This window comes from Sminthopsis crassicaudata, chromosome 5, assembly GCF_048593235.1.
Source record: "Sminthopsis crassicaudata isolate SCR6 chromosome 5, ASM4859323v1, whole genome shotgun sequence".
Lineage (NCBI taxonomy): Eukaryota > Metazoa > Chordata > Mammalia > Dasyuromorphia > Dasyuridae > Sminthopsis > Sminthopsis crassicaudata.
Window position 1 is genome coordinate 173,906,405 of NC_133621.1, and position 18,019 is coordinate 173,924,423.

The 18,019-nt window shown below is 34.0% G+C and overlaps 1 protein-coding gene across 1 annotated transcript in view; it reads left to right on the forward strand.

Moving 5' to 3' along the window:
- Nucleotides 1-18,019, forward strand: part of DNAI7 (dynein axonemal intermediate chain 7) — a 92,778-nt gene that overhangs the window by 34,454 nt on the left and 40,305 nt on the right. Inside the window, 4 exon segments of the mRNA XM_074268819.1 lie at nt 7,083-7,173; nt 8,385-8,476; nt 11,455-11,538; nt 14,789-14,926. Coding sequence (XP_074124920.1) covers nt 7,083-7,173; nt 8,385-8,476; nt 11,455-11,538; nt 14,789-14,926 — 405 coding nt within the window.

Here is an 18,019-nt window from a genome sequence, read left to right on the forward strand (position 1 = left end):
TTAACTCTTTGGAAATAAAACAAAACAGAAAATGACCCAGGAGTTATTTAGACAACTGTTATAATCTGGAAGAGTAAATAAATTTGGATTGGATAATAATAATAAGCATTTACCTAAGACTTTGAAGTTTTATAAAACATTTTAGAAATATTATTTCATTTTATCCTCATAACTCTTGGAAATATAGTATTATTATTATCATCCCATTTTACAGATGAGGAAATTGAGACAAAAGTTAAGTGATCTGTTCAAGGTCACATAACTAGTATCTGAGGCCAAATTGGAATAAAGAACTTTTTGAAAAATCCAAATACAGTGGTCCATTTACTGTACCACCTAACTTCTTCTAGAGTAAATTTAGAAGTAGAAGTTACTGAGGGATAGTAGAATGGAATGGCCTAAAAATAGCAACGAAGACCAAGAGTTAAGCCTACTCATTCTGGGGGGCTATCAGGGAAGGGGAATGACAGGTGCATCTAGTACAGAAGAGGGTTGTAAAGGGACTGTGTGTTCCAGAAGAGTTGGAAGGAAAGTGTGAGGAAAAGATAATATAAGATAATAAAAGATAATCATAATATCCCCCAGAAAAAAAGAAACATCACAGGCATAAAAATTTATAAAGTTTTTTGAAGTACAATCTTTATAAACAATAGAGATCTAGGTCTGATAAGAATTAAAATGAGATGTTCTTCAGGAAAGTGTTTTGTTGGATATCTACCAACTATCTGGGACCAACAAAGTCCTTTGGCATCAAATTAGGCAGTGGAGAAAAGAGGTGAGAGAGCAATAGCTCCCTAATGACCTTTTGAGGAAAGGATGGATAATCCCACACATTACAGGAAAGGTTAGATGATTTGTGATGGATTTTGTGGCTATCTTGGCAGCACAGAAAAATGTTGGTATATCAGCTAGTTCAAAATAGTTCAACATAGCTTAAAAGTTTTACTTTTTATGTAAAATGCATCCTCTTGCTGATATACATTACATGTGTTTGGTTTTTCTAGGTCCCAGGGATTCCTAAGCAGTAACTAACTGAATGGCATAGCAAGAATAGGATGGGAGTTTATCCTTATCTATAAGGATTAGGGTACTCCCAAAAAAATTTACTTTGCTTGAACTGGGCTGAGCTTTATTACAATTTTGGTAATGTAGAAAAAATCTTCCCAAAAGTCTGAGAATGAATAATACAAAATAATGAAACTCTAGGTAAGAAAGGGAAGGGAGATTTAAAGTATCCAGTGCAGTTTTCTTTGTGTCTTACTAACTGGACCAATGCTTAGGGGAACAACTTAGGGTCTTGGTTCTCAAGGGAAAACAACATCTTTGTGTTAGGATTACTAAGTGAGAACTCAGGTTGTCTGGAGGGTGACAAGGTGAGAATTCAGGTTTTCTGGACAATTACAAGGTGAGAACTCAGGTTGACTTGATAAGAGGGGGCAAGCTCATTGGCTGGGGTGGTTCTTCCCAGAAGCCCTTGCATTATCCCACGCCCATTCTCTGGGAGAATAAAAGAGAGGACTCTCAGAGAAAGAAGGAGACTCTCTGCATTGCATCAGGCCTGACGGGGCTCTCTGCAGGAAGGGAAGTCACTTCTTTGGACAAGAGTTAACAGCAACTGCCTGGAGACAACGGTTCGTTACAGGAAGAAGAATCTGTCGGAGAGATTTGAGTAGTAGACACAGCAGATCTCTTCCCAGAGAGCGATCCAGCAGCTTCTGGAGACGACAGCTCGCTACACCTATTGTTTCATTTTCTCCTGTGCTTCTTGCCTTCTCAACCTGTGCTTTCAAATTCTCTAGTAATTTCATTCCTCCCTGATTTTTTTGTCTATCTTCCTTGATCTAGTTTTGCTTTCCTTCCTTCGAAGTCTTTTCTTTAGTTACCCACTAGAACTTCATACTCTATTCTTTAATTTCATTTTTCCTTATCACCATTCATTCTTTTTCCAAACCCCAATTTGAGACCATCCCCACCATCCATCTTTTCCTATTCACAAATTGCTGCATAATAATGGAGCTAATCACATTACTGTGCTGACAGTGGCCAAAACTTTTTTTTAACTTTCCTTAAGCCTTTAATAGCACTACTTCCCTGAGCTTTCTCTGAAGAAGACCTTGTCATAGAGAAAATAGAAGCCATTGATCAGGAGGTTGCTTTTTATTTTCCTTTCTGCACTCTAAATTTCCTCAACATCTTCACTTTTCCTCCTTTGATGTAGTTCCTAGTGAAAGAAGTATTTCCAACCCCTTCACTGATCCTTTGTTCTTCTTCGATCTTTGCCATATATAGTCTTTCTCCCTCTCCTTTTGTCTCTCCTTTTTTAGCTTTTCCATTGTCTTCAAACATTTTGGCATTTCCCATCTCCTCAAATCCCACCCTGCAAAAAAAAAAAAAAAAAAAACCAAAAAAACAAAAACAAAAAAAAAACCTTTCATTTAATCCTACTGTCACCTTAACTTTTATTTTATATTTCCATTTTGTCACTGCCAAACTCCTAGAAGAAGATATTTATACTGGTGAGGTAATAGGGAACATCATTAATTGAGGTCTAGTGGCAGGATTCGGGGTACAGGGAGTCACGTGGAGCTCCCCTGCAACCCGTTAGGATTTGGCGCAAGGATACAAAGTTAAATCAGGCCTAGTGGCTGCGAGAGTCCCCTGCAAATGAATTTACAGGCTGAAAACCTAGATTGGTAAAAGATGTTTATTGCAGGGTTTGGAAGCAAGGTTAAGGTCTGGTTAGTAAAAGGCATTAGATAGAGGAAGATATAAGCCGAAAGCAGCGGGGACAGAGAATCTCTGATGCAAACATCTTGGCTGGCATCTTTCTAATCTCTGACCAAAGGTGATTCTAGCTTTGCTCTTTTTATCTGCTTGAAGAAGCAATGGGCAGAGCTCAGGTTAATTCCTTGAAGGCCAGATTTTTTGGCAGGCTTTAATCTAAGCCAGCTCAGATCCGGTGGGGGAGCTGGGTACAAGCCCAAACTATTTTGACCAGATCTTGTATCAAAGGTAGATCAGACAAGGAATCTTAAAGGGGCTACGCCTGCAACAATACCCTTACTCCACTTTGTAACCTTTATTCACTTCTGCTTATATACTGGCTTCCACTTCTGCCACTCAACTAAAATTGCTGAAGTTACTAGTTATCTGGACTGCTAAATCCAAAACATTTTTCTCCTGTTTTCATCCTTCTTGACCTTTCTGTAGATTATTGTAATATTGGCCATATCATCCACCTTCACACCTTTTCCCCGATTTATTTATTTGTTTTGACACTGTACTCTGCCACTGTATAATTTCTTTGCCTGAATCATTCCACTTGATGTGGATTCGAATATATCTAGGGTCTTCTTTTCTCTTCCTGTCTGTTTTCTTTTGGTGATTTCAACAGCTGTTTAGTTGTCTCTATGCAGATGACTTGCAAGTTTGCATATACAATTTGCATCTTTTTCTTGAACTTCCAATCCCAGATCTCTAAATGTTTGCTTCACAATCCTGAATGGATGGCCTAATGGAATCTCCCATTCACCACAACCAAAACAGCTGCTTATCTTGACACCCACAACCTTTCTTTGTTAACCACCTCCTTTCTGTGGAAGACATCACTGTGTTTTCAGTCACTGGTTCCCAACCCAGGAGTTAATTTTTTCATTTATTTAACTACCTCCCTATGTTCAATAATTTGCCAAGTTTTGTCAATTCTGTTAGCACAACATCTCTTACATATGTGTCTTTCTTTGTTTTTACAGATCACCACCTTATTTTAAATTAAAAAAAAATAAACATGTATTGAGAACTTACTATTTACCAGGCTCTGTGTTAAGACATGGAAATAAAAGTACAAGCACAAAGATAGTTCCTGCCATCAATATGTTTATATTCTATTGGAACACACAGTTAACAAATTAAAAAGGAGGTTAAAAAGTGGGAGTAGGTTTTGTGGCAGAATGTACTATGAAGTATAATACCTTACTATATAAAATTAAGGATGGTTGATGTGTAACTTTCTATAAAATGGAAGTTCTGAGAAGAATTCACCAGTAGGAGAATGATCTCATCACTTTTAGCTACCACTATTGCAATAGCCTGCATCACTGGTTTTCCTGCCTTCTCTCATTTCCTTTTCCAAGTCACCCTCCTTATAGCTATTGGACTGATATTTTCAAAGCATATATCTTGCATTTAAAGCCCTTCATAATCAGGTTCTTATTTTTCTAGGCTGATTACATACTATTTCTCTTCACCCACTTTATTTTGATCAAACTAGCTTATTTTCTATTCTTCAAATATAACATTTTTTTGATTATCTAATTCTCTGATAAATCATTTCTATCATGGCTCTATATTTCTATAATGATAATACACTGAAACCTATTCCACCTCCACACGATACTAATGTTCCTAATGCACAGTTTTGACCATGCCATTCCTTTGTTCAAAAGCAGGGGAATTCAATAGCTTTCCCATTGTCTCTTGGATAAAATATAATTGCTTTACCTTTGCATTTACAAATACTTCTACAAACCTTTCCAGCTTTGTCTCATTTCACATTTCACATAATGTGATGATTCACTCAGACTGTTCAGACAATACTATTTCTTCTCTGACCATGTTGATCCATCTTATTTCTTCACTCATTACCATTCTTCTCCTTTGGCTGCGCCTGTGAGTTTGGCATGTCTGTCAAACAATTATTAAGTTGCCTTTTTTAGATGGTTTGGGGGTAAGTTGTTTCAATTGCACACTATATCTTTTTTCATTATTTCATTAAAAATACTAATTCTGATCTCTCCTCTGACAAATTAACTGTCTGTCCATACATAGGCAACTTATTCAGGGATAAGTTCCCTATTTAATAACAAGTCATCTCCCATCTATTAAAGCATAACTTATTTGATTTTTGTGATGTTATTTGCCACTTGCCAATATGTTGGCCTATCAGCTTTTTCTCTTGAAGCATGTAACATGTCCGGATTGTACAAGGGGCATTTTTACATAGTACTTGTAGACCAAACCTTATTCCCATGTTTTTATGAGATTTATTGTGCAGAATTTGATAAAATTCTCCCAGATTAAATCACCATCATTTGAAAAAATCTGACAGTCATTGAACATTTCTTTTGATGTGGTATTACCATTTATAGATTTGAAAAGTAGCAAATCCAGGGCAGCTAGGTGGCACAATGCATAGCACCAGCGCTGAAGTCAGAAAGACCTGAGTTCAAATGTGGCCTCAGACACTTAACACTTCCTAGCTGTGTGACTCTGGGCAAGTCACTTAACTTCAATTGTCTCAGCCAAAAAAAGAAAAGTATCAAATCTTTCTTTAAATTAATTTTTAACATACCAAAACAACTCAAATGTGCATGTTTAATTGTATCCTTTGCTTCAACTATTGGCAATGAAACAGGGAAATGTTACTTTCTTAATTTATTTTAAAAGCCATCAGAGAGGAATAATTTTTCTGTCCTCTGTATTATCTGTAAATAATTTAAATAATTTTCTAATTGAAAGTACATGTAATTTTCTATAGAAAAAAATTCTCATCTTCCTAACATTCTGCATGTATAGTTTCAAGATGTTACACTATATTCATATACACTATACTTCTGTGGCTATTTATGAAAAGCAAAGTCATCTTTCAGTAGTTTCTTTTATCAGTAATAATTCTTAAACTTCAATTACATATATATTTGTATATATATATAAATATATATATATATATATATATATGTGTGTGTGTGTGTGTGTGTGTGTGTGTGTGTGTGTGTGTGTGTATAATCTATACCTATCTATAGTGGATTGTATGGATTTGGACTTTTACTTCTTGATTTCCTGCTAAGCTGTGCAAGTGGATTTTCCCTCCTTCAAGTTAGTTATGTGTTTGTCCTTTATAAAATGATATTGTTTTACTTTTAAAAAGTTAAAGACAGACCTTTAAGGTCTGTTGAATCGCGGAATATACCTATAATTTTTTGGCTTATTTTTAATATTTTAAAAGTTACTATTTGGGAGGAATGACATGAGAATCAACACATGTTATGGTGCTTGTAACATATATACACACAAAGATTATTTAACTTTGAGAAAATACATCCCAAATTTCAATGCAACAACAGCACAATGACCCTACTCATCTCTGTGACCTTATGTGGATTGATGATATCAGTGGCAAGTCATTTCTATACTAAGATTTAATATGTTCCGACTCAAATTTGACCTCTTTTGTGCATATCATGTTAAATGTAATATTTAAATGTTATAGCCATATTGTGATCTCTGTCATTGAAGAAAAATTCATATTAATATGATTACAGATCTATTGAAATTTCAGTGGAATTTGTATTTACTTTTGCATTTGTATGACTTGTAATTACTGCCCTCTTCATCCTTCATAGAGTAGTATTCCTTCAACCAGGCTTAAGACCAACCAAAAAAATCAATAAAGTTACTATCTTCATAGGAGCTATTCATTCTGTCCAATTGAACTGGGCTGCTTTATTATGATTTTAAAACTATGGACATTTAATTAAACCACTGGAGTTTGACAAGATGTCAACTCATATTGTAGAGTGAAGTTTAAAGATCTGAGTTTAAGTCCTGGCCCTTCATCTTCCATCATGTGGTCATGAACAAGCCAAAACACATCTAGGGCTCAAGTTTGGCAATATTTAAAGTAAACTTTATAGGCTTTGTATATAAAATGAAAGTTTTTAACTGGATGACCTTGATGTTCTCTTCTCTTGGTCTATAATTCTGAAATGATCTATGAAATGTGGCTAATAATACTGATACTACATAACTCAGAACTCTTTATGAACCATGTCACTTATTAATCATCAAGAATCATATAAAGGTGAAATTTGCTATTGTAGTTATTTTGTGCCACTAAGTACATAGCAAAATAGTTGTCCAGACAGCATAAAATATATTCTACTGAAATGAAATACATAGTTGATATGTTTCTGACAATCGTTTTTGAAAACAAATGTATATTTCAGACAAACTATTTTGGAAAATAATGCTATTAGTTTATATCTGTGATAACAGTCTTGCTACATATTGAAATTTTTGTTAAGGGTGCTTCTCCTGAAAAGAAAAAGAAACTTTCTAGACTCGAGCGACTGAAACAACAACAAGAGGAAGAAGAAAGAAAACTGAGGGAGGAAGGTACAGCACATAGAACTAGTGTTGTAATGCAGCTGATAAAGCTTGGATTTCTAGGAGCTGAATAAATCATTTTATTGATTAAATTTATGGCAATATATATGACAAATACTTAAATGACATATCAATCATTTAATATTTTTGAAGCATCTGCTATGGACCTATGTACTATATTAGGTACTAAAGATATAAAAATAATTATGCATAAGCCTTGCCTTCTTGTAGTTTATATCCTGAGGAAGGAGACGATACAATTGAAATACCAAAAGTATAATTAAAAAATTAAGTGAAGTAAAATGCTAGTGAAAGTTATTATGATGTTTTAAATCTTAAGGTAATTTTCTGTTTTATATAGTTTTCTAACCTCAGGAAGTTTTGGCACTTTTAAAATTGTTGCCAAGTGCTTAGGAAAAACATATTATTTTGAAAATGCTATGAGACTCCAGGACTTAAAACACTTTTCATAATTTCAAAGTACTTAAAAATGACTACTGATAAATCACTTTTTAAAAAATAGCCAGAGGAATCTAGTTATTAGAATGTAATCTATAAATTATAAACTCAGAATTGTAATCTAAATTTCAGTATTACCTTTTTATGTAATCTGATATAAATTCAAATACATATATTGTAGTTAATTTATACTTTAACATATGTAACATGTACTGGTTAACCTGCCATCTGGGGGAGGGGGATGGAGGGAAGGAGGGGAAAAATTGGAACAAAAGGCTTGGCAATTGTCAATGCTGTAAAATTACCCATGGATATATCTTGTAAATAAAAAGCTATAAAATAATTAAAAATAATTACTCATGTTACTGAGTTATATATTATATTCCATCCCAATTTTCATTTTTTTCAAGACAGAATTGTCCTATACTTTTAATAGTTCATCTTTACAATAAAGCAAATTCCATTCTCTCCATTTCAGCTGCATTTCTCCTCAAAATGATTTTTAGGCTTTTTCTTTTTTCTTTCCTCTCCTGTCCCACTTCCTCTTTCATTACCCCCCATCTCTCTGTAACTTTTACGAACTGAAAATAGGGCACTGTTAAGACTAATAGGGTTCACTTTTGCCATTTAGTAACAATTGAGGTTGTTCTCTAAAATGCTCCCAAATTTCTGTAAATAAAAAATAGTTGAGATAATTATAAATGTTATTTAAGACCAAATAGTAACTGCATTACTAATATGTACTTATTTTTTCTCTTTAGAGGAAGCCCGTTTGAAAGCTGAACGGGAAGCAGCAGAGAAACTTGAAAAACAACAAGCTAAAGCTCGTGAGTGGCAAGCATTAATAGAAAAGGTCAGTGCACAACTTATTATAATTTAAGGAAAATTATAGAAGAATAGTAGAATCATAGAATTTACTATTTGGAGAAAGATTACGAGTCTCCTACTCTAGTGTCTTACCCTTTTAGGGTACCATCATATACAGAAATACTATACTTTTCTGATGAATCCTCCTAATAGAATATAAGATCTATGAAGGCAGGTACTATTTCATTTTTTTCTTTTATATCATGAGTACCTAGAATAATATCTTGCACAAAGTAGGCACTCATATTTATTTGAATTAAATTTTGTGGTATAAGTGGAAAGAGTACTGATTCTTAAGGCAGAAGACACACTGCTGGGAAATATGTGAAGCAGATTTGAACTCAAGGATATGAGTCTTCCAGATTTCAACCCCAGATTCTACCCTCTATGCCATCTAACTTCCCACCCCTTTCTTAATTAAACTGTTGTAATAGACTCCTAAATTATCATTCTCTTCATTCTCCAGAGAGAAACTATAGTTTATGAAGGGCTTTACATATCAAGCAGAAGGGTTTGTTTTTGATCCTAGAGACAACAGGTAGCCTCTGGAACTATTTTTTTGTAGGGCATTGACATGGTTAGATAGATGTTTTAGGAATATCATTTTGGTAGTAGTGTGTTGGAAAGTGGAGAGACTAAAGGCTAATTGGAAGGCTTATTTGGAGGCTGTATACAAAAGGCCATGAGATCTTGAACCAGACTGGTTGTAGTGTAATTAGAAAAGGGAAACGAGGAGAAAGATGTCATAGTGGTAGAATCAATGAGATGACATTTTTGATCAGATGTGATGGTGAATATGAGTAAAGAAGTAAGGATGACCCCTTGGTTGCAAACCTCAGTGTAAGTATCCTTGATAGAAACAGGAAAATTAGGAAGAAAAGATTTGGGAGAAAGATACCAAGTTCTGTTTTGGACATGTTGAGTTTGTGGTGTATGGAACATAAATTGGAAATACTTAATAGACCATTTATAATGTGGGATTATGGTTCAAGAAAAGCATTAGAAATATATACTGGATTGGGAGTCATCTGCATAGAGATAAGAGAATGTATGAAGAGAAAGAAGGATAAGAGTTCTGGAATATATGCCATAAGGAATCATAAATACCTTGAACCTGTAAAGAAGCTTATAAAGCAGCAGTTGGATTGTTCATATATATTACTGAATGGAGCCAGATCATCCAGCTTTCACATTAATAATTACTGCTCTACTAAGAACATAAAATTTCCATCAGACTGAGTTAAAAAAAAAGATCCAGTGAGAAGCTATAGTAAATGATTTATTTCTACTCAATAATTGCACAAACTAATCCAGAAGTCTGCAAACAAAGCCAACAATAACAGGCAAATTGACAACCTTTCACTGTGATCAGAAAGGGGTCAGAGACACATATAGTTTATAGTTTCCCTATGTCTGAATGTAGAAAGCAAGAGATAGGACCCTGGAGAAAGTTCCAATGAAGTCAGAAACTCCAGATTGGGCATAAGTCCTAGAATAGGAACATTGGGATCTCTCTGCGGGATCTATAGCATGCCATGGAACATGGGGGCTCTTAAGTCCCTGATACTGTCCTAAAATGTCAGTTATCCTGAAGAAACAACACACTATACTTCAACGATCCAGTGTGGCCTAACCCTGAAAGATAAAGGTCAGGATACAAAAAAGCCAGGGAATCCAGGTGAGACTAAATAAGGTTGACCACATTCTCTAAAAGTACAGCTAGGTGTTGAGCTGAGCCCTTGCACAAGGACCTACTTTAGGAACCAAAGATGAAGAGATGATTAAATCAGCAACAATACTGAGCAGTATAAAAATTTATTCCAGATCTAGAGATCCCCTAAAAGAAGGAAAAAGTAATTCTACAACAAATACAAGCAGAGACTCAAAGGAAAAATGGGTTTTCTACAAAGACTACAAGAATAACTAGAAGAAGAAAAGACAAAAATAAAAAAATGATATCAAATCATAGAGGAAAGAATTGGGAAGGAATAACTTAGAAAGAACGAGGTAAACTTTATCCACATAGTGGACTCCCTGAAAAGTCTAATAGATCAAACAGAAACCAATGACTCTATGAAACATCAAGAAGTGGTAGAAAAACATCAAAAAATTGAAAAAAAATAGAAGAGAATAAGATATCTGATATTAAAAAAACCAAACAAACCTTAATATCTGTTGTTAAAAAAACAGAGGTCATAAGGTAGATTAATTCTGTTCTGAGGTTTTTAAGAAGTGGAAGAGAAGGAAAGGTAAAAAGAATACACCAGCATAGAATGGAAGAAGTAGAGGGCACTTCTGGTCTAGTTGACAAATTCCAACTAAAATCTCATCTCTCTAGGAAATCTTTCATAGATCCTCTTAATTCTAGTGGCTTCCCTCTTTTATCCACTTTCTATTTGTCTTTTATATAGCTTGTTTGTATACATTTATTGACTTGTTATCTCTACATTAGACTGCAAGCTCCTTGACAATAGAGACTGTCTTTTCACTTTTTTGTATCCCTAGTTCTTAACACAGTGTCTGGCAAATAGTAGGTACTTAATAATATTGACTGATTCATTATTTACTCACAAATGTATATCTTATTCTCTACTAGAATATAAACTCCTTGAGGATGAGGGACTTTTTTATTTTGTTTTTGTATCTTTAATGTCTCACCCAATGCCAGGAACTAAGTGCCTATGGTGATCCTTTAATAAATGACTATAAATTAATTGATGAGAATAAGAATTTCACAAGGCACAGCAGAAGCACAGTAGAAAGGAAGGGATGAGCTGATTTGTATGTAGAAGCACAGAGTATAACCAGGAAAGAAATAAATCCTAAAAATTTTATTTATATTTATACTCATTTTAGTATTATATTTGAAATTGTTCAAAATAAATTAGGTTTGGTGATATTAATTAAAAATGTACACCTAAAAGTTAAGTTGAACAATTCTAACTATTGCTCCTTTGCTAACAGGCTGAACAGAGGAAAAATGATGAACTTGAAGAACTTTATTTGTTAGAGAAATGTTTTCTTGATGCAGAGAAAATGAAAAAAGAGGTTAGAGTCCTTTTCTAAAGTAAGTTTCCTTTTTTGTTGTTGTTTGATTTCATTTTTGTTACATTATAAGTTTTGAACTATCTTCCTTCCTCTCTGTGCCAGAGAAGAGTACTATTTTGATGCATATTTATAAATATATACATGTATATATATATGTGTGTGTGTATACATATGTATATGTATGTATGATGTGTTATATAAAACCATATTACAATATATATATATATATATTTATCAATTTTTTTCTTTGGAGAGAACATTTTCCTTCATAGGTCCTTTAGAATTAGAATATTTGTAGTATTCAGTCAAACTTTGTTGTTCACAATTATTCTTTGAATAACATTGCTGTACTGTATAGATGTTTTCTTAGTTCTGATTGCATTACTTCATTATTTATGCAAGTCTTTCTGTGTTTCACTAAAATTAGCCAACTCTTCATATTTTACAGCAATGCATTTAGCACTGTAATGCATTTTTAGCATTACATCACAATCATATACCATAACTTGTTTATATATTCCCTAATTGATGGGTATCTCCAGTTTTCAGTTCTCTGCCACCACAAAGAGAACTCTTATAAATATTTTAGCACATATAGGTTTTTTTTTTCCCTATCCCCCTCATCACATTGGGAAATGGACTTAATAGTCAAAGTGTATAGGCAGTTTAATAATAACTCTTTGGGCAGATTCTAGATTGTTCTCCAAAATGGTCAAATCAGTTAATAGTTCCACCTACATAAATTTACTTTTATAAAACATTTAAATAATGTCTATAGAAGTTTTTGAAAGGCAAGTTTGTAATAGGATTGGTATGAAGGAGGCAATGTGGTACTACAGAAGGACTCAAAGGACCTTTACTTAATCAACAGAGCCTTCTCTTACTAATTTTGGCCTTGAGCAGGTTAGATTCTTTTGCTCATTTGCAAAATGGGAATAATACTTAGACTTCTGAGTTTATGGATTATCATAAAGAAACTTCTTTATAAGGATGGGGCCCATGATCTGTGATTTTAGTAGCATATGAAACTCCCAAGTGAGGAAATCCTCTACCACTGCATGTCATCACCTTATTTGCACCTTAATTAATAAAAATTTCTAGAGACCTGAGAGTGGCTTGACTAAGATCATTCAGCCAGAATATAGCAGAGATACTCCTTGGACTCAGGTCTTCCTAGCCTCAAGGCAAGCTCCCTGCCTATCATACCACTTCATACACATTCAAATTGTTATCATTAGTGTGTGTATATATATATATATATATATATATATATATATATATATGTCATTCTTAAAATTTCTTCCCAAGTACACATAGTTGTATGTATTTTTTCTCACTCATTATAATGAGCTCCATGAGGGCAGGAGTCATATTTTTTGCAGGGCCTAGCATATAGTAAGCACTTGATTTTTTGGTTGATTAACTACTTTGTAGGCCTTTAATGACTGTGTGATAAATTGAATTCTTCTAGGAAGACCAGGATTGTACAAATTGAGTGATTTCATTAGGTCATATTAACGATCATCTCATATTTATATAGGGATTTCCAATTGGCAGAGTCTTTCTTTACAACAATTTGATGAGGTAGGTAGTATAAATATTATTGTCTACATTTTTCAGATTAGATAGCTGAAGCTTAGAGAAGTTAAATGATTTTGTCAGCAGTCACATTAGAAAGGGGAAGAATCAGGACTCAAAACCCAAGATTTCTGGCTACAGAGTCAGTATATTTTCCATGTTTCTGTATTGTTCTCATGAATTGGAAAAAGTCAGGAAAGAAGAAAACAATCTAAAACTTGATTTTCATATTGTTAACTATGATTTAGCACAAACTACTCTGAGATTTCCCATTATAGTAAAATTGTGAAAAGAAATAATCTAGGAAAACACTAATGCATTATTGATGGAGCTGTGAAGTAGTCCAATCATTCTAGAAAGTGATTTAAATGAAATCTGTTAAACTGTGTATCCATTCACCCTGTAATATCACTATGAATTCTATTCCTCAAAGAGATCAAAGAAAGAGGAAAAAGATTTTTATGTACAATATTTTTAATAACAGCTTCTTTTTGTGGTGGCAAAGAATTGGAAAGTTAGGAATGGCTAAAGAAGCTATGGTACATGATTTTGATGGAATACTGTATAATAAATGATGGAGATGATTTCAGGAAAAATCTGTGAAGACTTATATGAATGATGAAAACTGAAATGAGCAGAACCAGATGAACAATTTATACAATCATAACAATATTATGAAGATAATCAGCTTTAAAAGACTCATTAACACTGATTAATTGTGATCAACCATAGTTCCAAAGGACTCATGATGAAATGGGCAGCTAGATTGTGCAGTGGCTAGAATATCAGATATGGAAGATCTGAGTTCAAATCCAGCTTTAGATAATTTTAGATATGTGACTTTAGGCATGTAATCTGATTTGCCTGTTTCCTCATCTATAAAATGAGCTGAAGAAGGAAATGGCAAACCACCAATGTCTCTGCCAAGAAAACCTCAAAAGGAGTCACAAAGAATCTGACAAGACTGAAATGATTAAACAATAACATGATGAAATATGCTGTTGATCTCCTCAGGGAGAATGATTGGACTCAAGATTACAGATTAAAGAATATTTCTCCTCTCTTTTTCTTCCTTCCTTTTAAATATAATTATACACATTCATAATGGATCTTTTTTTTTTCTTGTCAAGGCAAGAATGAGAGAGAGATTTAAAATAAAATTTTAAATTTAAAAAAAAGAAAGAAAGCACTATAGCTTGGTATAGTAGATCAAGTACTGGATGTGAAAGAGGAAGACCTGAGTTCAAGTTCTACCTTTGACATTTAACTGTATGCCCATGGACAAGACATATAACCCAAGATGTAGTCATTCCAGGGTTGATGAACATGTTCATTGGTTGTTTCTCATTCATACTTGTTCTTTACTCTTGGCTTCCCTGGGATTCTTCAAGATTAAGATACAGTTTCACTTTCTGCAAAAAAAATCTTCCTGGTTCTGCTTAATCTTAGTACTCTAAAATGATCTTTAATTTATCCTGAATAGAACATACTTTGTTTATACAGAGTTGGTTGTAGGTTGTCTCCCCTAAAAGATTGTGAGCTCCCTGGAAATCTTGCACTGGCTTTTCCCCCCTTTGTAGTACAGTATTCAGTAATAGTACATATTTAATAAATACTTGTTAATTATTGATTTGAAGCTCAGTTTCATTATTTGTAAATATTTCTTTTGCAGTGGAAACATTATATTGATTGTGATGGAACTCCCGATCCTTGTATAACACAAGAGATAAATACTTACATTAGTTTGTGGAAAGAAAAAACAAATGAAGATATTGATACCATAATGAAAGAGAGTAAACTAGTGTTAAGTGTAAGTACTGAAGTATAAAGCTCTAATTTTAAAATATTCAATCAAGAAATAGAACATAAAATTGCATATATATATATATACATTATTGTTGTTTGAGAATAATTAACCCCATAATATAAGATTAATTAAATATACATGAGTACATTCTATAATTTCTTTGTGGATTTTTTAAAACAACTTTTGCATCTGGTCAATGCAGATTAGTTCAACCATACTTAAATTCTGGTTAAGGGATAAGATAGATAACACAATATTTATGACATTGCTTCCATATAACTGAGTTGCTATTTAAAAATAAATTGACTTTCAGCTGTCCAGATAACAGGAAACAGTGCTCCCCCCAAAAAAACAAAATTATAATGGAAAATTGTTGTGTTAAGATTGGACTATTATGGGGAGGATTCTGGAAAGATGGTATAATAGGTTGGTAAACTTCAAGTTCTCCAGATTTCTCCCATAACCAGAAGAAATTTATGCCTCAGAGTGAACAGAGATTGGTGAAAAATCAAGAAGAGTTGGGCCAGATCAGGGGTCTTCCAGATACAGTCCAAGGAAAACTGAAGAAAGAGCCTGAGCTGGGGATTAACCCATGTGAAGTACAAACACCTCCAGGCAAGCTTGGCAGAAACATCAAGTACCCTGGGATGAGCTGAGTGTGGCTGGAGCTTTGCAGGAAGTTATCTCCCAGAAAACTTGAGGAATGGGGGGGCGGGGCATCTATATCCAGGAACACTGAGGGAACCTTAGCTGATTAGAAATGCCAGGCTCTGCTGTACTGCAGAGATGAGGTGCCTGACCTGAGTGAGAAGGAATCAGCACCCAGTGAGTGCAGAGGCAGCAGGACAGGGACACTGCTGACTGAGAGCACTTGTAGGAGAGGTAGGAGCTTTTGGTTTGGGGTTCCAGGTCAGAAAGGAGAGCTGCAGTGAAGCTAGAGGCACTGTCCCCCCACCCCCACAATTAGAGATGCTTACACTAATTCCTCTTAATAAACAAACAAACAAAATGGCAAAGAAGAAAGAACTTCACTTTGGAAACTTACTATGGGAACAGGGAAGACCAGGATTCACCTTCAAGGAGGACACTGAAGTAAAAAAAAAAGTTTCTACCCCAAAGAGTAACATAAAATGAATCCCTGCCCAGAGAGAATTTATAGAAGCACTCAAGAAAGAATTTAGAATTCAAATGAGAGACATTGAAGAAAACCTAAAAATTTAATAAAATCTTTCCAAGAAAAACCAAAAAAGATTACCAAAAAATAGCAAACTAGAAAAGGAGGTATAGAGTCTCAAAGATGAATATTATCTTTGAAAATTAGAATTGGGCAAGGAGAAGCAGTGAGCTATGAGAGATCAGGAAATAATGAAACAGAGTATAACAAATGAAGAAAATAGAACATCTTATAAGAAAAATAACACATTTGGGCAACAGATCAAGAAGACAAAATATAAAAATAATTGGATTGCCTGAAAGTTGTGACCAAAAAAAGATCCTTGACACAATAATGCAAAAAATAATCCAAAAAAAATGTCCAGGAGTGATAGAACATAAGGAAAAAGTAAAAATAGAAAAAAAATCACCTATCCTTTGTGGAAAACACATAGGAATATTATTGCCAAATTTCAAAACCCCCAGATGAAAGAGAAAATTTTTCAAGAAACAAGAAAAAACAAATCAAATACACCAGAACTATAATTAGAATTGTACAGGACTTAACAGCAGTCACAATAAAAGACCACAGGTCCTGGAATCATATCTACCTACAATTAAAGGAAAAAGGTCTATGGCCAAAACATCATATTCAGCAAAATTATCTATAATATTTAATGAAAAAAGATGGACATTCAATGAACTTATAGATTTTCAGGACTTCCTATCAATTAAACCCAAACAATAGAAAAATTTATTGTATAAGAGCCAATATAAAAATCAGTTTTAAGGAACTCAACATGGACAAATTTTTTTTTTTAAATATGTGAAATATATACCATATTAAGGTTGACATCAGTAATAGGGTAGCTCAATAGAAAGATTGGGTTAGAGTTAATGTAAAAACCGTAATTATGTTATATAAATGAGGTACATAGGAAGAAGAGACACAGAGGCATTAGTGGGGAGGGAGGAGAAGAAGGGAGGTCATAGTTCTTAAAACCTACTTACATTGGGAATGGGTTAAATAGGCAACTCTACATATATACCTTGAAGGGTATGGAAACCTCTAAAATCTATAAAGAAATAAAGGGGGAGGCAGAAAGGATGGGTGGAGAGGGAAAAGCAAAGCATGAGGCAAGAAGATATTTCATGGGGGGGGATGGTTAAGTAATACCAAGACAAATTAAGGAGCAGGGTTAAAGCAAAGAGTCCGCAGGGATAGGAAAGATGTGTGTGTGTATGTATGTGTGTGGAGGGGCAGGGTGTGTGTGTGTATATATATGTATGTATATCTATCTATCTATCTACATATGTATACATAAGTATATCCTAACTAAAACTTGCTTTGGGTTATAGCTCACTTGTATACCTTTGTGATTTATATCTCTCAGATTCTTTTTCTGGGCAGCCAAACTCACTCAACATTAACCTGTGGAATGTGGTTACTGTGAATGTATGCAATCAGAAATAACTCTTGAACTCCTATCCTATTGATAAAACCTTACCTCTTTTCTAGACTTGCTGTTTGACACTGAATCCTAAACATATTGCATAAGCATAATGGAATTACTCAAATAGGGATAAATAGAACATCCTCATCTCTATACAATGCTTTGCTTTTGGCTGTGTAATAATAACACATAATAGAACATGTACATATTACCATAAACTTCTCTTTTCTTAGACAGCCACATTCTTCAGACCATACATATCACTTTGACCCCAGGAAAGGTACTGATTGATTTGTTTAGTTATCAATAGACTGTCATTCTATGAGCAGTCAAGTTAGTATAGATAATGCAATATGGTTCCCAAATGATGATTGCTCATGTCATCATGAAAGCCCAGTCATTGGACTTTGGGCCCAAAATTTAGCTCCTCTTCCTTAATATCTTGGGATCAATCAAAAATTGATGCTGTTATAGTCAATACCTTTTAAAC